Source organism: Kogia breviceps, chromosome 6, assembly GCF_026419965.1.
Source record: "Kogia breviceps isolate mKogBre1 chromosome 6, mKogBre1 haplotype 1, whole genome shotgun sequence".
NCBI classification, from domain to species: domain Eukaryota; kingdom Metazoa; phylum Chordata; class Mammalia; order Artiodactyla; family Physeteridae; genus Kogia; species Kogia breviceps.
The window spans coordinates 66,037,795-66,065,250 of record NC_081315.1 but is presented as its reverse complement, the minus strand read 5'-3'; the positions used below and the strand labels follow the sequence as shown (position 1 = coordinate 66,065,250).

General features: G+C 35.9%; 1 protein-coding gene across 2 annotated transcripts in view; it reads right to left on the bottom strand.

Annotated features, from left to right (window-relative positions):
- The window catches only part of ARHGAP24 (Rho GTPase activating protein 24), a 771,354-nt gene that overhangs the window by 274,207 nt on the left and 469,691 nt on the right, over nucleotides 1-27,456 (bottom strand). For both annotated transcript variants that reach the window (XM_067035989.1, XM_059066405.2), the window contains exon 3: nucleotides 4,991-5,078. In XM_067035989.1, coding sequence (XP_066892090.1) covers nucleotides 4,991-5,078 — 88 coding nt within the window. The remainder of the gene's footprint in view (nucleotides 1-4,990; nucleotides 5,079-27,456) is intronic.

Genomic DNA, 27,456 nt, shown 5'->3' with positions numbered 1-27,456 from the left:
TTCTAATTCTGTTGATTTGAGTCTTCTCCCTTTTTTTCTTATGAGTCTGGCTAATGGTTAATCAATTTTGTTTATCTTCTCAAAGAACCAGCTTTTAGTTTTATTGATCTTTGTTATTGTTTCCTTCATTTCTTTTTCATTTATTTTTGATCTGATCTTTATGATTCCTTTCCTTTTGCTAACTTTGGATTTTTTTGTTCTTCTTTCTCTAATTGCTTTAGGTGTAAGGTTAGGTTGTTTATTTGAGCTGTTTCTTGTTTCTTAAGGTAGGATTGTATTGCTATAAACTCCCCTCTTAGAACTGCTTTTGCTGCATCCCATAGGTTTTGGGTCATTGTGTTTACATTATCATTTTTTTCTAGGCGTTTTTTGATTTCCTCTTTGATTTCTTCAGTGATCTCTTGGTTATGTAGTAGTGTATTGTTTAGCTTCCATGTGTTTGTATTTTTTAAAGTTTTTTTCCTGTAATTGATATCTAGTCTCATAGTGCTGTGGTCGGAAAAGATGCTGGACACTATTTCAATTTTCTTAAATTTACCGAGTCTTGATTTGTGACCCAAGATATGATCTATCCTGGAGAATGTTCCATGAGCACTTGAGAAGAAAGTGTATTCTGTTGTTTTTGGATGGAATGTCCTATAAATATCAGTTAAGTCCATCTTGTCTACTGTGTCATTTAAAGCTTGTGTTTCCTTATTTATTTTCATTTTGGATGATCTGTCCATTAGTGAAAGTGGGGTGTTAAAGTCCCCTACTATGATTGTGTTACTGTCTATTTCCCCTTTTATGGATGTTAGCATTTGCCTTTTGTATTGAGGTACTCCTATGTTGGATGCATAAATATTTAAAATTGTTATATCTTCTTCTTGGATTGATCCCTTGATCATTATGTAGTGTCCTTCTTTGTGTCTTGTAATAGTCTTTATTTTAGAGTCTATTTTGTCTGATATGAGAATGGCTACTCCAGCTTTCTTTTGATTTCCATTTGCATGGAATATCTTTTTCTATCCCCTCACTTTCAGTCTCTTTGTGTCCCTAGGTCTGAAGCTGGTCCTTGTAGACAGCATATATACGGGTCTTTTTTTTTTTTGTATCCATTTAGCCAGTGTATGTCTTTTGGTTGGAGCATTTAATCCATTTACATTTAAGGTAGTTATCAATATGTATGTTCCTATTACCATTTTCTAGTTGTTTTGGGTTTGTTTTTGTAGGTCTTTTCCTTCTCTTGTGTTTCCTACCAAGAGAAGTTCCTTTAGCATTTGTTGTAAAGCTGGTTTGGTGGTGCTGAATTCTCTTAGCTTTTGCTTGTCTGTAAGGTTTTTAATTTCTCCATCAAATCTGAATGAGATCCTTTCTGGGTAGAGTAATCTTGGTTGTAGGTTTTTCCCTTTCATCACTTTAAATATGTCCTGACTCCCTTCTGTCTTGCAGAGTTTCTGCTGAACAATGAGCTGTTAACCTTATGGGGATTCCCTTGTATGTTATTTGTTGCTTTTCCCTTGCTGCTTTTTTTGTGTGTGCATGTGTGGTATGCAGGCCTCTCATTTTTGTGGCCTCTCCCACTGCGGGGCACAGGCTCCAGATGCGCAGGCTCAGCGGCCATGGCTCACGGACCCAGCCACTCCACGGCACATGGTATCCTCCCGGACCAGGGCACGAACCCGAGTCCCCTGCATCAGCAGGCGGACTCTCAACTACTGTGCCACCAGGGAAGCCCTCCCTTGCTGCTTTTAATAGTGTTTCTTTGTATTTAATTTTTCATAGCTTGATTTGCTAGTTTGCTTCTCCTTGGATTTATCTTTATGGGACTCTGCACATCCTGGACTTGGTTGACTATTTCCTTTCCTACATTAGGGAAGTTTTGAACTGTAATCTCTTCAAATATTTTCTCAGACCCTTTCTTTTTCTTTTCTTCTTCTGGGACCCCTATAATTCGAATGTTGGTGCATTTAATGTTCTTCCAGAAGTCTCTGAGACTGTCCTCAATTCTTTTCATTCTTTTTTCTTTATTCTGCTCTGCAGTAGTTATTTCCACTATTTTATCTTCCAGGTCACTTATCCATTCTTCTTCCTCAATTATTCTGCTATTGATTCCTTCCAGCAAATTTTTAATTTCATTTTTTGTGTTGTTCATCATTTTTTGTTTGCTCTTTAGTTCTTCTTGGTCCTTGTTAAAGATTTCTTATATTTTCTCCATTCTGTGTCCAAGATTTTGGATCTTCTTTACTATCATTACTCTGAATTCTTTTTCAGGTAGACTGCTTATTTCCTTTTCATGTGTTTGGTCTGGTGGGTTTTTACCTCGCTCCTTCATCTGCTGCATATTTCTCTGTCTTCTCATTTTGTTTGTATTTGGTGTCTCCTTTTCGCAGCCTGCAGGTTTGTAGTTCCCATTGTTTTGTGTCTGCCTCCAGTGGGTGAGGTTGTTTCAGTGGCTTGTGTAGGTTTCCTGGTGGAGGGGACTGGTGCCTGTGTTCTGGTGGGTGGGGCTGGATTTTGTCTTTATGGTTGGCAGGGCTGCCTCAGGTGGTGTGTGTTGGGGTGTCTGTGAACTTATTATGATTTTAGGCAGCCTCTCTGCTAATGGGTGGGGCTGTGTTCCTGTCTTGCTAGTCGTTTGGCATGGGGCATCCAGCACTGGAGCTTGCTGGCTGTTGGGTGGAGCTGGGTCTTAGCGTTGAGACGGTGATCTCTGTGAGAGGTCTCACTGATTGATATTACACGGGGCTGGGATGTCTCTGGTGGTCCAGTGTCCTGAACTTGCCTCTCACACTTCAGAGGGTAAGGCCTGACAGCAGGCCAGAGCACCAAGACACTGTCAGCCACATGGCTGGTGCTTCTGGAAGGATGAGTGTTTCTTTCTAGTTCTGCTGCACAGCATGGGTTCACCCATGTATATAGGTGAAGCACGGCCAGGAATGAAAAGTCCTGTTTTCCTTTGTGCTTAGTTTAGCTTCACTTGCTCACAGGGTGCCGCATGCAGATACCTTGCCCCAGCCTTTCTGACCAGAGTTTCTGGTGCAAAAAGCCCTAAGTAATCTTGATTTTGCAAAAAATTGTTAAAATCATGTGATACCAATCCTCACATCCTCATACAAATACAGAAACATTTGCCTGGAAATTCCATCCTAATGTTAGGGACACACAAAAAACCCCAATGACCAAAATTCATGGCACAAACACTGGATTCTCAATGCAGCCATTGTGTTTTTCCAATTCTCTCTTTAAAGAAGAATTTGGCACAGTTCTCTTGTCACTCCATAAGATGATTCAGAATTATAAAACCTAATTTAGAAGCTACTACATATTGTATTAATGATTCAGAAAGCATCTTTTCAAATGAGCTATGGGCATAGTATTGATATGTTTATTTCCATAATTATTGCAGCCAACCTGAACTTCCTTGAGAAAAAAGAAATTCTTTTTGGAATGACGATCTTCAGATTCTACAGCACACAGTCGTAAACCCCTTAAGCTTTGCTCATTAAAATCCATTATTTCATATGCATTGCACTCGAAACACATACCCAAGAACTGTAACCTTGGAGGGGAGGTTTTGTGATTTCATGGGCTTGAAAACACAGCTCTTCTGAGAACAGTCTTAACAATATCTACCTACAGTATATCAGAACATCTTCCCCCAAAAGTGAAATCTCTACACATTTAGTAGACTGCATGGGAAAGTAGACCTTTAGTGTTATTGAAGATACAGAATCAAAGCTGTCAGTTTAATACCATGCTCATTTCAAAGCCCACAGGCCTAATGTCTGAGAATAAACAGTGAAAGAAATTTCCTCTACTGATACTTCAAAGACTTTGCAACATCTGGAATTTGGTTCCATATAGGGTATTCCACTAAGAAGTAAGTATAAAAAGATTTTAATAGAGCAAACAGGATTCAGGTTTCCTACAATATGTTCTCCCTGGGGGGAAACAACACAATGCATCCGACTAAGCTTTCTGCACTTCAGCTGCATAATTAACATTTAGTCATGGATTCCATTGTGAGCCAGTTGAACCCAGAGCTACAGCTGTTTTCATTGAGGGGAAAAACTATGCTTTCACATTTTAGATTCTTAGCATTTATAAATCTGGGGAAAATGTTTTATTGACTGCCTTTGTACTGGCACTATTGATATGCATTACATATTAGTCATCCAAATAAATTCACACCCTAGGCTGTGATTAAGTCAATGTTAATATCACAGTAACTGGGTCAGTCAGAGCCAAAGCTATGAAAACCATGTTCCTAACTCCCTTTTTCTTACCAAGTGTTAAAGAAGGGCTAATGAACTGATCAAAGAAGTAGATCACAGCCTTGAAAAGAGTATTGCTGGGTGAGTCAAAGACTTAAGTGGAGATCAGGTATTCTGAGAGGGGTGGATGCAGATGACTAAAAAAAATGAACAGATGTTGAAGAAATGTAACTGCAGGATCTGATGACTTGGCAGAGACATCCTCAATGCTACCAGCCAAACGTGGAAGTGGTTGGTTGTGAATGAAGATGAGGTATAGCATTGCAATCCTTGGTCAGTCATTGAAGGAGGGTTTTTGTTTTGTTTTGTTTTTATAGCAAAGGCTCCTTAAAGACGCAGTTTTGTAAGAAAATATGACAGTGAATCAGCTGGACAAGGCATTCTACCTGGAACACCTGGTCAAATTTCATACCACAAGAGCACTGTAAAATCACCTTTGTCTCCAAAAGTCCCTAACATGTGCTGTGTCACGACTTCTGGTCAGTTCTGGAGTCTCATGGACAAATGGAAATCCAATAGTCATGTGGCTACATGTATGTGTGTACATGTGTTTATTTGTACCAGTGTACAAACCTGGAATCATTATCTGTGTAAATACTAACCAACATTGACCCTTGCCTCATCAAATTAATGTTCTTAGCCATGACTCAAGAAAAATAAAGGCTGTCTGACCTGTCTTTACCTTTACCAACATGGAATGGCAATAGTTGAATCAAACCAGAAAAATATCTTACCTGGAACTACTTCAAAAAGGAATTTTCCTGGGTTCTCTTCATTGCAGGGATGTTCAAGGACTTTATTTCCAGGCAGAAAAATAGTACCCTGTGAACACAAATGCCCCAAACACCAATATCAGATGGCAAATATTGAATATAATCATCATCAGTGAATATCCAAGGTGCATCTGTAACCCAGGATACAGTAATATGGATCAGACTCATTTATATTCCCATCTAGTCCAAAATCATGTAACAGCATCATATTCATTCAACATTTAACAAATATTTGTTGAGCACCTAATATATACAAAACAATGTGTTAGATGCTGAGTTCATTTTAAGCACCAATTTATTAAATGTATTCTGTGTGCTGAAAACTTTTACTGAGCATTCAACCAACATAATATTATTTGTTAGAATAATCTTATAAGGTAGGTATTATTTTTCCCCATTTTATAGCTGTGAAAACCAAGGCAGAGACATTCAGTAACTTAGCCAATGCTGCCATAGCCTTTTCTTGATTATCCCCTCTCTTTTCTGTTGGATTTTCTTCTCTTTAGTGCATCATTTTCATCAGCACAGAGACATATTTAAAAGTCGATCCTATTAAAAAAGTTACTTTGACTCCACCTCCCACTCCAGTTCTCGTTTCATTTTTTTTTCCTTCCCTAGCAAAGAGTTGTCTACACTGAATCTATTTCCTCATATACATCCACTGCAGCTTGGTTTGTGCACTCATAATTCCAATTACATGACTCTCACAAGCTGTTTGCTTGACAATTTTCAGTCCTCAATGAAATTGGTTTCTCAGGAGCATCCAGCACTATTAACTACTCTTTCCTGAAGTGCCTTCTTTCCTTGGTGTCTCGGTTTTTTCCAGGTTTTCCTTTTACTCTTCTGTTGGCTGAGTCACTTTTGCTGGCTCTAATTGCCCTTTAAATATGGAGTTTTTCAGAGATTTATTCAATGATTCTTTCTCTTCTGACTTTATAAATTCTTTCTCCAAGCTATCTCATCCATGACTGTAACTTTATTAAACCATAAGGCAGAGAATATCAGATTAATATTTCAAACCCAGGACTCTCAGACCTCCAGACCTCTATATCCAAGAGCTTATTTGACATTTCCATTTGGATATCTCAAAAGCATCTTAAACTAAACTTAGTCAAATTAAAATGCAATTAATTCAGATTCTATTTATGTATTCCCTAACTCAGCACCATCTTGCAATCAGTAGCAAAAGCCAGAAACGTAGCAGTCATTATCTCTATTCTACTGTATCTTTACCACCACCATGCCCTAGTCCAAGAGACTGTTGTCTCCTTATCTGGAATGTTTCAAATACCCATTCATTAAATTCCCCTCAATACTGGAACATGTTTTAATCCATTCTTTTTCCTAAGGTGGTCAGAGTGATCTTTAGAAACAGAAATTTGATCATGCAACTTTCCTGCTTACAAATCTCCAATGGTTTTCCTTTGTCTTAGAATAAAGCTCTGGGAGGTCTGGCTCCACCTACACCTCTAAACTAATTTTTCCACTCTTACACTTTCAATGCGTTCTATGATCTAGTCAATTGCCCTTCTATAAATGGCATCATGCTCTCATTTACCTCAGAACTACATTCTTTCTCTGGTTGTTTTATACCAATTTTTCAGATTGACTACATCTAAAATATCCTTGCATAGCTTCCTGAGTTTTCCTTAGACTGATTTACCAGTGTATGCAATTATGTTATTTGTAAGGTTATTTAATTAATGTTTATCTCTATCATTAAACTATAAAAGAGCAAATATAATGCATGTTTTTTACCCTAAGCTACTGCCAAAGCCTAGCACTTCACCTGGCATAAGGTTAATGTTTTTAAAAAGGGTATTGCTGAGTGAATGCGTACTGTTAGTACAGTAAACCCAGTATTCAAAACCAAGCATGCTGGATTCAAAAGCCTATACTCTTGTCCACTATATTATATTGTCCATTTTCCCAGCTTGAAGCAATATTTAGCTCAAATAATATTTTACACAACTTTCATTCTGCCTGGTTTGGCAGAGAATATTATCGTCATTATATTTGTCCCTCCTTCTGGGCTTAGAGTGATCAAGCATAGCACTCCCTAACTAAAACTTAAGGAAGAAGAGGTTAGAAAGTTACCTCCACATCTGTCTGCACCTTACAAGGTGAGGTGTTGGAGGTACTACCTTTGTTTTCCTCCTCCAGGAAGTAAAATTTCCTACTTCTCATCATATCTAGTGTCCTATTGCCTATGGATTCCATTCTACTTACTGGTATATTTTTAATAATTTAAAAGATGACTAAGACTTTGAAAATATTCATTATAATTAAGACCATTTATAGAGAGGTTTATATAGAGTAATAAAATCAGTTGTTTCAATTACTAGTTTACTTTACTTCCTGAAATGCTTCTGTGAAATAATTAAATGTGTGATTTAGCTCAGTTGTAGAACATACCATCTAACCTTCTAGATAGACACAGCATTCATTTCTGCATGCATGTATGTTTGTATGTTTACACGTATGAGATATTTAATTCTATGTCTTCAGGCTCTATTTAGGATCTTAAACTGTACATATGTCCTATAAGTTGAATTCAACCCACTCTTCTACATAAACTATTCCCCTCTATGAAATCCCAATCAACTTCACTTGATAATTAAAAGACAGAGTAATGCTATCCTTTGTTGTCTTTTTTGTAGATGAGAAATAGCTACTTCTGGATGAAATTTTCATTTTCATTTTCAAAATTGACATTATAGTTATATTTTGACAGTTTTCCAAACAAATTGTGATGCAGAAATGATACTTTACTTATCAGTAGGCAATGTTTAGGGAAGGGTATACTGCAATTGCCAAACCTTTTCTGTGGTTAGTTCATGAAGTCATTCAGTAAGTAAAATAGTCATTTAATTGAAACAACTAACTTGATCACCTTGTATAGAAACAAAGCAGTTAATATCTACACTAACTAAGAGAAGCGTGTTAATTGTGATAGTTATCTTCTAAGTATTTTGCAGTGTATATATTGTCAGAAAATGCACATAAACAGACAAACAAAAATCTATAATTTACCCACCACCATAGATAACCAATATTAACACCATATACACCTATCCATATTTGTATGTATTTATGTATGTGTGTATTAATATATACAGTAATTTTTACAAAAATAGTAGTCAAAATATTTATTATCTGCTTCAAAACTCAAGTCATATGTTGTTATTATGTCAATTTGAATAATCTACATCATTTTAAAAAGCTGAATAGCATAGTACATTACTTGCTTGACTATGCATACTATCACATCCTTTATTATTATAAAGTGTTTATGATTTTTTGTAACTGTTATTACATATAACATTTCCATGAACATCCATGAAGTTAAATCTTTGAGCTTCTCCTTAACTTATTCTTTAGGACAAATACCTACAAGAGAGATTAGTAGTCAAAAAGTATGCACTGTCTGTGTGGGTTTGGTTAATTCTTCCAGAGTTGCCCTAAACTAACTAACCAAACAAACAACTAATAAACAAATATAATTCAAGTACCTCATCTGATTAAAACATAATGTATTGAGACACTACCATATGTCAGATAATATTTCTAGAACTATCTCAGGTGATGTGAAGTATTTGAAAGAAATAAATTCTACTCTCTATAGAAGAATAACAGTATATAACTATTGAACAAATGAGTGTCAAAGTAGGTTGGAAAAATAAAAAAATATATATATAATAAAAGAAGAGAGTGCCATAAGGGCAGTCTGATTAGTTAGAAAGATAATATGAAGGAAAATTTTTAAAAAATATATTTATTTATTTTTGGCTGCACTGGGTCTTCGTTGCTGCGCACAGGCTCTCTCTAGCTATGGGAATAGGGGGCAACTCTTCACTGCGGTGCGTGGGCTTCTCATCGCGGTAGCTTCTCTTGTTGCAGAGCATGGGCTCTAGGCGCGTGGGCTTCAGTAGTTGTGGCACTCAGGCTCGGTATTTGTGGCTCACAGGCTCTAGAGAGCAGGCTCAGTAGTTGTGGTGCACGGCCTTGGTTGCTCCCGCGGCATGTGGGATCTTCCCGGACCAGGGCTCGAACCCGTGACCCCTGCATTGGCAGGCGGATTCTTAACTAGTGCGCCACGAGGGAAGCCCAAGGAAATAGTTTTTAAAGGAGGTTAAGGTTTTAAGATTTAGTGAGCTAGGGGTAATCTTCCCAAATGAAGGACGTAGTATCAGCAAAACAGTAATTAGAACCATATGTGCAGAGCACTTTAGACTAAGGAGAAGATTCATGTGGAGGAATAATTAGGAAGTAAGGCTTCTTGGTGATGTTGAGGACATGTTGGGAAGTCGAACCCTAGGCAGAGGACATTGTACTTGATGTCCATGACAGCTGAGAACAAGAGTAGGTTCTTGAGCAAAGCAGGAGATTTAAAAATACCACTTCTTTGGGCTTCCCTGGTGGCGCAGTGGTTGAGAGTCCGCCTGTCGATGCAGGGAACACGGGTTCGTGCCCCGGTCCGGGAAGATCCCACATGCCGCGGATCGGCTGAGCCCGTGAGCCATGGCCGCTGAGCCTGCACGTCCGGAGCCTGTGCTCCGCAATGGGAGAGGCCACAACAGTGAGAGGCCCGTGTACCAAAAATAAATAAATACACCACCTCTTAGAAGTTTGTTACCACAAAGCAATTAATTTGACATAAGAGAACAAAGTCAAGACGTAAAGGTGTCAGCATTAGAAATGGCATAAATTTGCATCAGAGATGAATTATTAGAGATCTATTTTGAGGAAATATGAAAGTGGTCATATCTTTAACTCAGGGAATGAAGAAGGAAGAGTTAAGATGACTACAGTTTTTCTCTTCTGTATATCTGAAAGAAAGGTGATGCCTCTTGTTAGAAATGGGAAATTAGGAAGATTCAAGCTCCATGAGGCCCATGCTCTTGAGCTCAAACTCAGTTCTTTAATTTTCTGTTAGTAGCTATGCTGGGTATTCCCTATTTGCCCTCCAGATCGTCTATCCACCCATCACTCTATTCTGTACCCTAGGAGACTAATCTCTACAAATTGCATAAACCAGGCTCTCTTGACCTCTGGCTTCAGGTTGGTTTTTGAGGCCACAGCAGGAAGTCAGAAAGCCACCAGAGTCAAGCCAAGATAACTCTCCCTCCATGCTAGGCAGCAATTTGACCCTAGTTGCATTGACTATCTTAGTCCACAACTCCTAGACCTTCAGGCTTCTGCAGGTTCCAGTAGACCAGAGTGGTAATGGGTTCCTCCCTGTTTTTAGCCCCAGAGATTTTTCACTATCCTTTTGGTTTCCAGTAACCTTTCCAACAAATTGTAAATAATTTCTTTACCCCACACTCTTCAATTACACCTTTTGAGGTACAGCCATCAATTTCTTGCTGGGGATATTTAGTGACAAAATATCCAGGGTGCAAATATTCTTGAGTTTTTTAAGAAAGGGCATATTAACCCATGATGTTCAATATACCTCACTGCAAATTTTGGATGATCAGAGAGAAGAGGCTCAAGTACAAGAAAGGTGATGTACTCTTTTTGACAGGAGTTCACTACATATGGCAATAATTATATGGCAATAGTTAATCAGCATATTCAGAAAGGAATTACACTTATTTTTCTCCCCTATAGGGAATATCCCTTTTATAAAGCATCTTTAAAACTTCAAAATGGAATAATATGCTAAATTATTTTTATAGTTGACAATTAAGAGTTGGCAAAAGAAACATAATTCAGAACCATACTAGTATTTTGCTGTCAGCTAAAATTGCCACTAGCAAAGCAGCTCATCTCTAGTTAATATCAGATCATTGAGCCAAAACCACAAGATATTGGGGTAAAACTAGATGCTGTTGAAAGTAAGAACGGTGATCTTATTCTCTGGGATTTGGATTGGAAAAATGTATGCATATGCAGTAGCTTTGTTAGTTTCATAAGCACAATAATGAGATTTTTTTTCCAGCATGAACAATGATCATGAGCATCCCAGGGAAAAAAGCAAAGTCTCAGCTTGACAATATATGTGTATTTTTTTTTTTTTTTTTTTTTTTTTTTTTCTGTACACGGGCCTCTCACTGTTGTGGCCTCTCCTGTTGCGGAGCACAGGAGACGTGGGATCTTCCCAGACCGGGGCACGAACTTGTGTCCGCTGCATCAGCAGGCAGACTGTCAACCATTGCGCCACCAGGGAAGCCCTATATGTGTATTTTTAATATGACTAGACAGAGGTTTGAAAATTATATCAAGGTGAAATAAATATTACTCAACAATGTTTAGTAGAGTAAAATAGATTAGGTTTTAATAGCGTAGATCGGTGTGATTTTCTTCTTTGTAGCAAGTAACTTCATTAATTCATTCAACAAATAGTTATTAAATAACACCTAGCATGTGCCAGGTCCTGTCTTAGGCACAGAGAATGTAATTGTTAGAAAGTCCAATAATGTCCTTGTACTCCTGGATCTAAGGATCACTCAGGGTAGGCAGAAAATTGAAAAAAAAAACCAAAAACAAACAAAACCAAAAAACCCAACCTATTACAGGTAAGCCCCTGTTATGAAAAGGAAACAGGATACTGTATGCTTATAAAGGACATAAAATTGTATCCACAAGTGCTCCAGCCATATCCCAATCTACCAGTGACAATGAAGTCAGTGGTTAAGTAAATTTATTCTGGAGTCAAACTGCCTAGGTTCAGATACCCACTCTCCCACCGATTAACCAAGTGACTTCAGGCAAGATACTTATCCTTTCTATTCTTCATGTTCATCCTTAAAATGGGATAAAAATAGGACCTACTTCATAACTGTGAACTAATATATGTGTAGTTTGTAGAAAAATGCTGGGTACATAGTATTTTTAGTTGCTTTTAATATTTTTTAATATTTTTAAAAGTCTTTCTTATATTCCAGAAGTCTGCAAGGTATTTTGGGTCCATATTTTGCTAACCCCCAAATAATGGGATGATTCTAGTAAAGGATCAAAATACATCTGCTAGCATTATCATCTAGTTGAGTGAACAGGGAAGTAAACTAATTAGAAAATTTGAAGTCAGTTTTTACTATCATGTCCGTAAGACTAGATTAAAACAAATAAACCTCTAATTAGCAATCATAATAACAAACAGCAAAGCAAAATGATATTGATAATGATGATTGCTAACATTTCTTGACCATATATTACTTTGCTAATCAAATGTGTATTCTACTTATACAGTATCATTAATTTGCCTCGTGACTCTGTGTCATGTCTCTCATTTTATACATGAGGAAAATAAAGCTCAGGAAGCACCTAGTAGAGACTGGCACAGTAGATTCCAAATACTTATTTGTATTAATTATTAACCCAATTCATGTTCTTATTTCTAATCAATTACTGTTACCTAAAGCAGTTTGAAGAATGTTTATAAATAGTTACTGAGTTTCTTCTTAGCCCCCGAAATAGTTATACTGATTTCTGGGGTGCTTCTAGGGAGATACGAGAAGGGGAGACTTGCAAATTGGTTCAAATTTAGGACCTACCAAAATAATTCTGCAGTGCAAACTGCTTGGGGAACACTGACCTAAGCAGTGTTATGAGTTATAGAAAAAAAATGGCATAATATTAATGAAGTGTACACTCTGTAAAATGTACTATTTTTTTAGCTAATGAAACACATCAGAGCAAGTAATACATGTAATGTTTCCAAACTATTATTTAAATTAACAATGATAAACATAATAGCATAACTGTTTTATAAGTACTGAATAAATAGAAATAAATTCTCTATACAGATGTCTCATCTTGATGCTTTATATTCTAAACTGCAAATTAAGAACTTGAGAAGCATTGTCATTCTGGGTTCACTCTAATTTTAAAACAGCATTTGCATAACATTATTACATATGTTCAGATCCTAGGAGGCTAACAGGATAGCAATAATTGTGATAGAAAAAAAATATGTGCAGTGTTTTGATGTAATTTATTTAAAAGCTTTTAAATCCTTCTTTTCAGACACAAGGATCCCTTGCCCCATGTGAACTCCCCCTCTGGACAGAACAGAGGAAGTTCTTGAATTTATTCTCTGCTGGGGTCCTTCTAAATGAACATTCTCCCTGGAAACACAGACATTATCATTCTAGCTACGTGTTTTTAATTAATTGGACAATGGAGAAATTCCTTGACTACAGGGGAAAAAAACAGATTGAAAATGTGGAAAAAGGAAGACATTATTCTAAACCAAAATTCTATAATTACACGCTCAAAATTGGTAGAGACCTTAGAAATTACTTTTTTCATGCTTATCTAATACATGAATCCCTTTGCGATACCACAGGCACCCAGAATTTTCCCACAACATCTATCTCACAACCTTTCTTAAGGTGCCCCATGCCATGTTTGAAAGATTGTAATTGGAAGAAAAAAAATCCAACTGTTGACACAAACTCTATCCCCCAACAATTTCTACTCCAAATTCTTCCCTTCAGAGTGAAATCCCCCTTTTCCATCTTGAATCATTACAGTTAACCATCTGCTGAGACTTACTGTGTGCCAGCACTCTGATGTACATTTTAATCTTCTAGAATACCATGTGTAGAGGTACAATTACCACTGTCCACTTTACAGAAGGAAGGTTGAAGCATAAATAAGTTGAGTAGCATGCAGCTGGTGAAGTGCAGAGATGCAACTTGACCTTCTGTAAATCCAAGCTCCACTTCCTTAGCTAGTTCTTTTTATATGATAGAAAGCTGCAGTGTGATTTATTCGTTCATTCATTTACCTGTTTATTCATCAAACATATATTTAGTATGTACTATGTGTTGAGAATGCCAAAATGCTTAGAAAAAATCGAATGTTAGTATAGATTATCTTCGGATAGCCAGGTCATAAATAATTTTTATTTTGCTAAGTTTTTCTTATTTTTTAAAAATGTTAAAATAATGAGCACGTATTACTGTGTACTAAGGAAAAATATACAAACATATTTTTAAAGCAAAGAAAAATGACAGTAGAAGGCAGGGTTGAATAGAAGCATTTGGGAGTCTCAAAGTTATACTGCCTTGTGGTAAGGACTTTGAAAGATAGTTCTAGAACGTATCTAATTATAGTACAATACTCTGAATATTGGCCACTAGAAGATATCAGGTCCTAATCCCTGGAACCTGGGAATGTTATTCTATTGGGAAAACGGTCTCTGCAGATATGATTAAGTTAAGGATCCTAACAGAGAATTATCCTGAATTATCTGTGTGGACCTTAAGTACAATGCCAAGTGCCTTTACAAGAGCTCAACACAGGGAGATCTGTTGCACACACGGAGGAGAGGGTGATGAGAAAAGGGAGGCAAAGATTGGAATGACACAGTCGCAAACCAAGAAATGCTGTCACCAGAAGCTGGAAAGTTCCATCCTAGAGCCTCTGAAGGGAGTTTGGCCCTGCCTACACCTTGAGTTTGGACTTTCTGGACTCCAGAACTGTGAGAGAATAAATTTCTGTTGTTTTAAGCCAACAAGTTTGTGGTAATTTGTTACAGCAGCCAAAGGAAACAAATACATATAAAGACTTTGAAACAAGCTTTCTAATGACCCTTAGGGAGGAGTTTATAAAGAGCTGACATTTTGAAAGGAGTCCACTGCTAATTCTCAAGTGCGGGTAAGTAGTGCCTAAATTTTAACTAGCCAGTGATTTGAGGGGAGAATCCACAGTGTGCAAGACATTCAAATAGGTGGCAGCTAAAGAAAATCCCTCCTCATCCAACCCTCTGCTCTTAATAGGAGGAACTGATTAAACCAGTGTCACTTCATGTCCTGGGATTCCAGGACAGAATATCTGTGGCAAAGTTAAGTAAGAGTCCTTATTCAGAAATGAATGAGTTCAACAGCTAACCCCTCTCAACTGTTACTAGGACCTTGACCTTTTATTTCATGTCCAACAGTATATGCTATTTGACCACATTTATCATTATTTCTCAATTAGAAAAATAAATGTCAGCTGCTCAGGGGGGGATAAATGCCAAAGGTTTGAAGCAAAGTCTATGGGAGGAGAAGAGAAAAGAAAAAAACATGTTTTTGAGCTTATGTCTCATTATGAAAGAAATATAAAGAGCAAAAACAGTGATAGCTATATAATGGTTATTATGGGAAAATCTGGAACCCTAAAGAGAAAGGTCCAATAAGCTATTATCAATGGACCAGAAAGTTGTTAATAATTTAAACTTTCATTTAACACTTTATCTTAATCAACTAATAAACCCTTTGTGTGTTTAAAAAGTAAAGCAGAAAAGACTTAGGTTTAACCTTGGAAGAAATGGTATAATAGCTAAATTTATAATACCAAAATAATCTGGGATGCTGAATTAAGTGATCATGCTAATTTTTTAACAACCAAGTAAAATTATTTTATAGTTGGTTTAATAACTTCCCATATATTTGAATCTTAAAACTGATAAGTACAACTAAGAGGAAAAAAGTCATTAACAGGAAAAAGGCAAAGGAGGAATTAATCACAGAGTTGCTTTTTACATTTTGAACTTTAAAATGAAAAATCTCCTTTGGCTTATTGGACACCTACTTTTATTGACATGCTTCTACTTCTTTGACCTACAATTAATTATGTTCTATGTAATCCTTAAAATACAGTGCTGAAATTGTAAATACAGTGTGATATTTATTTCTGTAAAGATAATATGCTTTTGCAAAATTACAAAAGTTTGACAACATAGTCTGTTGCTAAGGAAAACATTACTCTCATCTACTGGTGGTAGGAGGGCAAAATGGTAAAATTTATACAGAGGGCAACTGGTACTATTTATCACACCCACACACATAAGAAATGGCTTATTTGCAAGGTCACTTGCTTTACAAACAGCATTGTTTGTAATAACAGGATTTCAAATCCTGGACAACTCAAGTGTCCATCAATGAAAAATTGGTTAAATAAATGATGATATATCTGGGTGATGGAATATTATGCAGCCACAAAAAATAAAATCTATATCTATTAAAGAATATATATGAGAATATATATATTAATAGTTCTCTGTGGGATGTATTATAAAGAGAAAGAAGGATAGCTCGATTTAGCAATAAGCATTCAGTATGCTATATTTTAAATAATAAAGAAATAATAACAAGAACATATATATGTATTTGGCTTTATTCACATTAAAAAAAATAGGAAGAATATACACGACACTAATAAAAGTAGTTATCTGTATATATGCACCCCAGTGTTCACAGCATCATTATTTACAACAGCCAAGATATGGAAGCAACCTAAGTGCCCATCAGCAGATGAATGGATAAAAAAGATGTTGCATATATACACAGACACACACAAACAATGGAGTACTACTCAGCCATAGAAAAGAATGAAATTTTGTCATTTGCAACAACATAGATGGACCTGGAGGGTAATGCTTAGTACAATAAATGAGACAGAGAAAGACAAATACTGCATGTTATCACTTATATGTGGAATCCAAAAAATAAAACACATGAATAAATATAACAAAACAGAAGCAGACTCATAGATACAGAGAACAAATTAGCGACTATTAGTGGGGAGAGGGCAGGGGAGAGGAGCAGCACAGGGGTAGGGGACTAAGTGGTATGAACTACTATGTATAAAATAAATAAGCTATGAAGATATATTGTACAGCACCTGAAATATAGCCAATATTTATAATAACTTTAAATGGAGTATAATATATAAAAATATTGAATCACCATGCTATACACCTGAAACTAATATAATATGGTAAGTCAACTATATTTCAGCTACAAAAAGTAGTTATCTATAGGGAGAGTGTGTGGAGTGGAGAATAAGGATGGATGGGAAGTAAGACTTACAATGTAAACATTTAATACAGTTTTGATTTTGAAAGCACATAAATGTTTTATCTACTCAGAAATTAAATTTAAAATGAAAATACAAAAATACTAACACTATATACAATTAAAACTTTAAATATTCTTTATACTGTTTTTTCTCTAGAATTTCTACATTGCAAGGATATTACTTTCTTGATATAAAAATAAACCTTTTTATGTTTGAGTTTGAGTTAACTCAAAGTGTTAAAGATATATCTGGTTGGCTCTACATATATTATTCTAGATCTGCTAAGACAACCTGGAACTAAGAACCTGAAGGGAGTATGAACATAGGCACAATTTTAAAACATTTTGGTTTCATATCCAAACTTCTTTGATAATGTGTGTGTGAATATTTTTAATTTAATTTTGTCCTTCCTTGGCAAACAACTATGCTTCTTGCTTCGCAAAATAATCTCAAGGGAAAATATTAGTGACTAAACTTTTGGATTTAATAGTTTAATATTTTTAATCTCAGAAGTTCTATTGATTTCATAGTTGTTCTCACACAATATCATACAATGTGTTTTCCTCCTGCCCCAAGCTACTCAAATGTCATTGATTTCTTTACCTATCTTAAAAACTTTGACTTGGCTTTATGATTAAGAAGCAAAGTGCTTCAATTCTAAGTATTCATTTTTACCAGGCCTCTTGTCAGATCGACTAGAGACAAAGTAATAATCCAATTAAAATCTAATTTACTTTGCAATAGTTAAAATTAATATAACAGCCTTTCTACTTCTAAAATACATTAAGTAGAAATTGTTGTTGTTGTTTTGATAGCTATTTTAACATGCATTGATTTCCTACACAAAGAAAGCACTGTAACAAAACACAAGTATGCAGCAAGCCAGATAGCTTGACAATGATACAATCATAATGCAACATGAATTGTTGTTGCATTTCCTCTCTAGGTCAGACGATGTTTTGCATGCTGAAGATACAGCAGCATTGAAAGTAGACAATGTCCCTCTTCTCATGAAGCTTAGATTTTAATGAAGGAAGAAGTACATACATCCACTCATACATTTTAAATAACAAGGAATTATTAAATGATGTAAAGTACTGTGTAGTTAATTAAAATAGGGTGTTACCTGTGAAAGTGCCTGGGTGGCTACTTTGGAATGACTGTTCAGAGACCTCTTTGAGCAGGTGACATTTCAGCTGAGATCTAAATGCTAAGATCATTTGCCTTCCTACAATATTAAATTCTGTAATATTAATAGAGGTTTTACAGGGTTAAGACTTCCAATTGAAAAGATGCAGACCTACTAGAGCATGGACTTGAGGATACGGGGAGGGGGAAGGGTAAGTTGGGACAAAGTGAGAGAGTGGCAGGGACATATATACACTACCAAATGTAAAACAGATAGCTGGTGGGAAGAAGCCGCATAGCACAGGGAGATCAGCTAGGTGGTTTGTGACCACCTAGAGTGGTGGGATAGGGAGGGTGGGAGGGAGGGAGATGCAAGAGGAAAGAGATATGGGGACATATGTATATGTATAACTGATTCACTTTGTTATAAAGCAGAAACTAACACACGATTGTAAAGCAATTATACTCTAATAAAGATGTTAAAAAAAAAGACTTCCAATTCATAAGCATGTTATATCCCACCTTTAATATAGGTTTTTTTCATGTCTTTCCACAAATGATTATCATCTTTATATTTTTGTATCTGTATGTATATATATAAATCTGAATTTGTATATATACTGTTGTATATTATATACAGTATATATATTTATATTAGTATATATTTTGATCTACCTTGTATATTTTCATGCTCTTCAAATGGCAACTAAAATATGTTTTTGAACTGTTTACTGCTAGTTTATGAAAATGTATATTGATTTTGTATACATCAACCTTGGTAAATTATCTGTGAGATATTTGGGAGTTTCAAGACATGGATATTGTCTGTAACTAATGGCAGCTGTGTATATTCTCCAATCCTTAAACATTTTCTTTTATCCTACTGTGTGCTGACAAGGACCGACTAATAAACTGGTGAATTGATGTGATAATAGCAAATATTCTTAACTTAGATCTGGTGTTAAAGGGAATGCTTTCAATGTGTCATTATTAGCTATGATGACAGCTAGAGATTTTTAATAAGCTATTCTTCATCACTTTCAGGAGCTTCTCTTTTATTCCTAATTTGCTAAGAAATGTTTTGTTTTTTTAAATCACGAATGGGTGTTAAATTTTATTAAACCCTTTTTCGTATTTATAGAAATAATCAGATGATTTCTCCCCTTGTAACCTATTAGAATATAAATAATTAGTTTTTTTAGCATCTTTATTGGAGTGTAATTGCTTTACAATCGTGTGTTAGTTTCTGCTTTACAACAAAGTGAATCAGTTATACATATACATATGTCCCTGTATCTCTTCCCTCTTGCGTCTCCCTCCCTCCCACCCTCCCTATCCCACCACTCTAGGTGGTCACAAACCACCTAGCTGATCTCCCTGTGCAATGCGGCTGCTTCCCACTAGCTATCTGTTTTACATTTGGTAGTGTATATATGTCCCTGCCACTCTCTCACTTTGTCCCAGCTTACCCTTCCCCCTCCCCATATCCTCAAGTCCATGCTCTAGTAGATTTGTGTTTTATTCCCGTCCTACCCCTAGTCTCTTCATGACATTTCTTTTTCTTAGATTCCATATATATGTGTTAGCATACGGTATTTGTTTTTCTCCTTCTGACTTACTTCACTCTGTATGACAGACTCCAGGTCCATCCACCTCACTACAAATAGCTCAATAATTAGTTTTTAAATCTTAAGTGAAACAGAGCCGATACTATAGTTATACAACCATTCCATTTCCTTCCTGAGCACACTGCAAGATTTCATTTCCCAGTCACTCCTGTGTCTAGGTGAGATCATGTGACTAAGTTCTGACCAATAGGCAAAAGTGATGTATTTCCAAACTTGGCTATAAAACATCCTGTGTGATCTTCCTCTCTGTCTCTTCCCACTTGTATGCTGAAAAAAGGTGTTCTTAAATTGCAAAGCTACAAACTGATAAGTGCTTAATTCCAGAAATAATTGTGTATAGTGAATATGCATACACACACATATATACATATGCATGTATGTATATGTATATATGTGTATGTGTGTGTGTAGCAATCTCCTAGGACACTCTTCCTACAAATGTTTGGAGAATTCCACCATTTTATGAGTGCTTTGAAACCTTTAGAAATCATAATATCACAATGGGTACTACTTGAATTTTTCTGGTGATGACAATTCAGTACTAAGAAAGGAAGCAGAGTAGCTACACTGAAGGAATCTGAGTCCCTAAAATGTCATGGTCTCTAAAGACCTCAAGAGTAGAGCTATATATTATTTATTTCTCTATCCCTAATAGTTTAGAAGTAACAGCATATAGAAGGTGCAGATAAAAATTTACTGAATGGCTGAATGCATGAAGCCACCGAATCTTTTGGTGAGTTCCATTATCTATAAAATAGGGATAATTATAATATAGTACATACATGAATGAACACAGAGGATGATTTGGAGATTAAAATCAAATCAGGCATGTGGCATATTTAAATTGTGACACACTTTGGAAAAGATGATTTTTTTCTTTTATTCTCCCAAGATAAGTCATTTTGTCTAATAATAATTGATATTCAAGGATAAAACTGGTTTTCTTAGGTGAATTGAACTCCTTTTTATCAGAGGAATTCAAATGTGGCCTGAGAAATCACATGGTGGGGTTGATAGGAAGAATGTGTGCCCTTTGACTTCCTGACTTTTAGCCTCCGTTCCAATGAAGACACCATGATGTAAGGAAGCAGAAAGGTAGGCAACATATACATTCACTCGTATTATTTTAAGTAGAGAAAAGACAGTAAAGTAAGAGCACGGGCTTGGGATTCTGACAAACTGGTTTTAAATTCTGACTTTCACATCCTAGACATATGACTCGGAGAAAATTATTATTAACATTTGTACTTCTGTTTCCTCATTAGCAAAATGGATCTAAAAAAGAGCTTTCTATAGAGGATTGTTTATAGGTTTAAATAAAATTATGTATATGATGTGTTTAGCATAGTAACTGATATATGGTTAGACATCAGTAAATAGTAGCCATTATTAAGACTGTTTTTCATCTAAGTCTAATTTGGTAATTCTCTGGGTACAGGACAGTTTTAGCTCAATAAATGTTACCTGTTATTATTTATATTTATAGTCTAGTAGAACAATACATGTTGAAAAGTGATCACAACACATACATATATAATGTTACTCAAAATAACATATGTTGAAGAATAAATGAGGCCTGAGCAAGATACTGCTTGATATATCTGTGAGTTTTCAGGCTCATCTTCCCACGAGTTTCTCTTTGACAAATTAGGAAATGAAAACCAGCAAGCTTCTGTCCTGGAACTAGTCAGAGTCCTAAACAATAATTTCCTCAGCTCATTCAGACTCATGCCACATACTAACAACAGGCAGGTGGAGATTAGGAAAAAAGATGACTATTTCCTTTTTTTTTTTCTAAAAATATATAAAATTAACAATTAATTTAGACATAAATCAGATACTCAGAACTCAGGGTGCAATAGTCATGCTGGTCTCCTTTTCATTCCAGGTTGAGTTAAGCCACTTTCATTCTTGTACCAGAGGCATTGGTGACCTAATTTTTGGATAAGACAATAAACTGTCCAACTTTACTAATGTTCTTTAGAGTTTCTTGTTTTTCAAGAAAATATAGCTTGTGTCCTACACATATGTTCAAAGGGGTAGAAACTATTTTTCAACGATTTCTATTTATTTATTTATTTTTATTTATTTATTTATTTTTTGCGGTACGCGGGCCTCTCACTGTTGTGGCCTCTCCCGTTGCGGAGCAAAGGCTCCGGACGCGCAGGCTCAGTGGCCATGGCTCACGGGCCCAGCCGGTCCGCGGCATGTGGGATCCTCCCAGACCGGGGCACGAAACCGTGTCCCCTGCATCGGCAGGTGGACTCTCAACCACTGCGCCACCAGGGAAGCCCAACGGTTTCTATTTTTAATGAAAAATAAAAACCTGTAGGGGATCAGTTTGGGATTACTTATGTGTTCATCAAGTACCTTCTGAGGATCTAAAACCTGAATTTAAATCTAGTTGTATTTTATGATTTTTATAACCATCGATGTATTAGGAATCTCAGTGGAAATATTCTTCTAGACAGCGAAAATAAAAGTTAAAGAGATAATAGTTATCTCTTAGGCAGTCAAAATAAAACACTAGTTCAGGAAGCATAAGGAAGGGTTCCAAATTTCTCTGGTGAGGAAAATTAAAAAGTCCAAACAAATCATTTGTATTTCTGCATTCTCCTTAACCACAAACTCTGCTAAAAATATTTACTTGCATGGATTATAGTAGTGGTATTAAGAAAGAAATTTGAATTTTAAAAATATAAACAATAAGAGGTACTCCTAATATATCTCAAAAAGACATCTTTTTGAAGAGCACATGCTTCAGTGAAACATATGTTTCATGTCTAATGAAAATCATTTTTTACTAGATTTTTAAAAATAAAGATTGTTAGTCATAGAAAAATATTAAATTAAAAGTGGACTCTATACTAAAGTTCTTCACTATGACAAGTGAATTTTAGTAAGCAAGGTGAAATTTTACATTAGCATTTATTCTTAACTGGAAAATTTCACAGTATATTCAGCCATTTTTATTTAATAATCAAGAAAATACATTTTATTAAATTGTCATTAAAATATCCCCAGTGGTTCAACAGATGCAGTATTGGACAGATTTGGCATCTATCAGGGAAAAAAAATTTTTAATGGGAATTTGAGAGGTAATCTGCCCCTAAACTGACTTTATATGTACATATCACATAATATTAGAGCTGGAAAGTACTTTAAAGTTACTCAGCTCATTCCTCTACAAAATACCGAAATTCTGTCTTCATCCATCTTCTGTTGAACACTCCAATGAAAAGACACTTACTGCCTCATGAGGAAGTTCATTCCACAATGGTAGCCACTGGTCTTTTCTAAGATTTACATGATAGCCAACTAAAATCTGACACTTGAGAATCTCTGCTGCCCCCACCAAACATTTGATTGATAATGCTCTCTGGCTCTTGACATCTTTGAAGACAGCTACTATGCCCACACTAAGTCCTATACTTTGTTCATCCATTCAGAAAATTTAGTGTCCAAGCCCTCATCATCCATACAGACAGCTCTGAAACCAAGCTTGTCATTAACTGTTCAAGCATGGTGCCTGAACCCAGTGCTCCACATGAAGAGCCACTGAATAGAAGTTAAGAGCTTAAGTTCTGGAGTCAGACTGACTTTGTTTACAGCTAAGCTCTGCTCCTTGTTAGAAAAATCTTGGGCAAGTTCCTGACCCTCTCTGTGCCTCTGTCTCTCCATCTATAATACTAGCAATTGACTTATAGAACTGTTAACAGCTTAACACAATGCCTGCACATGGTAAGTTGACAAAAAATGCTAATTTTTAAAAATACTGGCCTATAGTCTTTTATACCTGGACAATGTAATGCAATTAAAAGGGTCTAAAATTTTGCTAACCTTGCAGGTGTTCTGATCACATTGTTGTTGCTTCCAGAGAGTATATGGTCACTTTTCACATGAACTTCTATATACACACAAGTAATAATTTAATATTCATTCAAGTAATGATCTACCCTAAATGTATACATGTCTTTTTGTATATTATATGTATATTCATACATTTTCTTTGCTAAATTTTTGTGTTAATTTGGGTCAAGACACTAAATTTTGGGGTAAAGTATAGTATCTATCATTTATATAAATTTTTATAGCTTACAAGGGATTTTTTTTTTTTTTTTTTTTCTGTAGTATGCGGGCCTCTCACTGTTGTGGCCTCTCCCGTTGCGGAGCAAAGGCTCCAGATGCGCAGGCTCAGCAGCCATGGCTCACGGGCCCAGCCGCTCAGCGGCATGTGGGATCTTCCCGGACCGGGGCACGAACCTGTGTCCCCTGCATCAGCAGGCGGATTCTCAACCACTGCGCCACCAGGGAAGCCCTACAAGGGATTTTTAAATATATCATCTTACTTAAACTTGGCAAAAATTTTATATTTAATTAATTTTATAATTAGAAATTTTTGCATTTAACGTCTTTTAACTGGGATACCTTTTATAGACAATGGAAGATTATAATTTATGTTACAGTCTTTAATTCTACTTAGTGATACCAAACTAATTGTACATTTTATATCTGATGTGGTCTCATATTAATTGAAATATGGTTTACATGTGAAGAATAGGTACATTCATCATAAGAAGCAACAAAATCTAAAAAAAACTCTTTAGCAAACTTCTCCACTTTCCTATTTAGTAACTATTTGAGAAATATTTAATAACTATTTAGTAACTATTTAATAGTAGTCTATTTAATGCTGCCCACACACTCCAAACTTTTAACACTTATTGGTCACCCCCATTGTCAATCAATCAAATTAACTTATTATATCTTCTTAGTTTCTTATAATGTTTTATCTCCTTGTTTATACTTTCAAAAATATATGCTAAGCTCCACTATATGCCAGATATTTTTCTAGATGTTGAAAATACAGTGCTTAAAAACAAACATAAAGAAAGTACAAAATAACAAAACAAAAAGCACATCTTGTCTGTAGAGTTTACTTTGTAATGAGGGAGAGACATAAATATATGTGTAATATAGTGTCAGGTATTAATTAAATTTTTAAAAATATTTTTAAATAACAGAGGATAAAGAACTGAGTATCACACTTTTAATCCCTTCACACATCACAGCACATTGCCTTATGCATAGTACATGGACAGTACATTCAGCATTTTGTGATGGCCCATTTGGCAAAAGTTACTTTTAAATACTGCCAACTTCCCCTGTCACTGCCTTATTTTCTTTTATTTTTCTTATGGCTTCCATTCCATAGCTATCTTATAAAACATTTTCTCGGGCTTCCCTGGTGGTGCAGTGGTTGAGAATCCGCCTGCCGATGCAGGGGACACGGGTTCGTGCCCCGGTCCGGGAAGATCCCACGTGCCGCGGAGCGGCTGGGCCCGTGAGCCATGGCCACTGAGCCTGCGCGTCCGGAGCCTGTGCTCCGCAACGGGAGAGGCCACAACAGTGAGAGGCCCGTGTATCACACACACACACAAAAAAACATTTTCTCACTGCCATTGATAAATTTTAACTCATAAATAAGGAGTCTGATAATACTAATTTAATCCATTCACATATGCATTTTTAAAAACCTGAACTTGAAGAAGAAATGGTTTTATTGACTCAAAGGCTAGAAGATAAACCAGTGGGAAGAAGATATATTAAAGTGCATTATTAAAAACCTGTATGCAAATATATACAGTGGATTTACTCATAATCACCCCCAAACTGGAAATAACCCAAATGTCCTTCAGCAGGTGAATGGATAAACAAGCTATGGTATATCCATGCAATTGAATATTACTCAGCAGTAAGAAGGAAGGAGCTACTGAAAACAGAACAGCATGGATGAATTTCAAATGCATTATGTTTAATGAAAGAAGCCAGGCTCAAAGGCTACATGCTGTAGATTGCATTTATATTTGGAAAAGTTAAGACTATAGGAACAGAAAAAAATATCATTTGTTACCAGGGGCTGAGGTTGAGGGAGGGAAAGATTATGAAGGGGCATGAGGGAAATTTTTGTGCCATGATGTAACAATCCTATATCTGGATTGTTGTGGTGATTACATAACTGTATGTAAACCCCAATAAGCCTGACTTTTAAAAAGCATCAGTGTCACTGATGCTCTGGGGGCTTGGTGGGCTTCCCACTGCTGTCAGCTCAGTCAACCAAAAACACTACTTCATCTTTATCCTGGTGTTCTGGCTCACCTACAATCTCACCCCACTGACCCTGAGCTCCTTGTCCTGTGGCATCCTCTCCACACATTACTCCAGGCAGACTGATCTACCCCATCCCCATGCAATAATCCTGTGAATTTCTCCTAACAAGAATGCCCAATTCCTCTTTTACTCTTTATCCTCATCTACATAACACGCTCAAAGATCTGAGTTATGAGCATGATGCGTTTTTGCAAACCTCTCCACAATATCTGTCACACTCCACACAGAGAAAATAGTAGTATCTTTCAGATATAAGTACTCAAAACTATTTGTAGAATGAGTAAATGAATAAATAAATAAATAAATAAGCATGTGAATGAATCCCTTATATAACGAAGGCTCCTGGTGAGCAGGCAACTTTCATTTTAATTATTCAAATAGAATAATGCCTTGATAGGATCTGTTTTTAACATAAACAAAAGATTAAATTTCCTTCTTCACAGCTTCATTTTTGTCAACAATGACCTGATTGTCTCAGTTATAATCTTGGTTGGATCTTTATTTTTTATTCATTTTTCTCTCTCATCCTGTAAATATGCAGATTTTTCTATTCTTTCCCACATGTGACCTTTCCTTTCACATGGGTCTCTGTGATGCTCTTACTGGCAGCTTCTGACCCGTACTTCTGTCCATCCACAACCAAATCAAGCTTACACAGAGCAAAGAATGGTCTTCTTCATCATCACACTGAACACATACAATTTTCAGACCCAAAGTGTAAATTTTGCTTATGCTTACTCACAGGCTGTTAATGAAGGTGGGTGGGTGTGGGATTGGAGATACCTGAACTTCAATACACAAATACACAAACTAAAGTCACATTAAAGTAAGCCTCGTCTACATTTTCACAATAATGAAAGCTGAGTTTAAATGTTTAAAACGGTGTACAAATGATGCTGTAAATTAAACATGAACTTAATCTTGACAATCTAGTCATGTATGCTGAAAACAATCTCAATTACAGTACATCAAAACTCACAAACCCCCAAGGGAAACAAAACAAAACAAAAAGCAAACATTTGGTTTTTTGCTTTTTGTATTATACTGAATAACTCATTGACAATTGGTGTAGGGAAAAAATTACAAAATTGAAAGGGACTAGTTATTTTTATTGTGTCTTAAAAATATATCTTTTCCTATAATAATTTAAAATCTATGAAACACTAATATGTGAATGACTATTGAAGCATTTCAGCTAAAATACATTCAAGAAATATATATTATTAAACAGATATCAATAAATTATTAATTATTAATAAGATTGACATCTATTTACTATGGTGCTAGGAAGCAACCCAAAATAATCATTTTAATGTATGCATTATTCTAATTTTAAGAAAACTGCATTTGTGCAGATGTAATGTACATCTGTTCCTCTTAGCCAAGAAAAAGAGAAATACATGTTAAAAACTTGTTTCACTTCTCCATTTCATTCTGCCTTTTCACCAAAATATAAAAGTACACTTCCCTTTTTAAGTTCCTCCTCAACTTTCATCTTATCTATATCCTCATGTATAATAGAGTCATAAAGAGAGAAGCCTTATTACACATGGGTGTGTACATTTTACACACACCTGTGTTATAACCAGAGAGAGAAAGAGAAAAAAGAGAGAGACACAGGCTGACTGGAGTTGAGTAGAGATGAAATAACCTTTTAGAAAGAGAAATATGCACCATGGGACTGATGGACTTTTGAATGGCCTT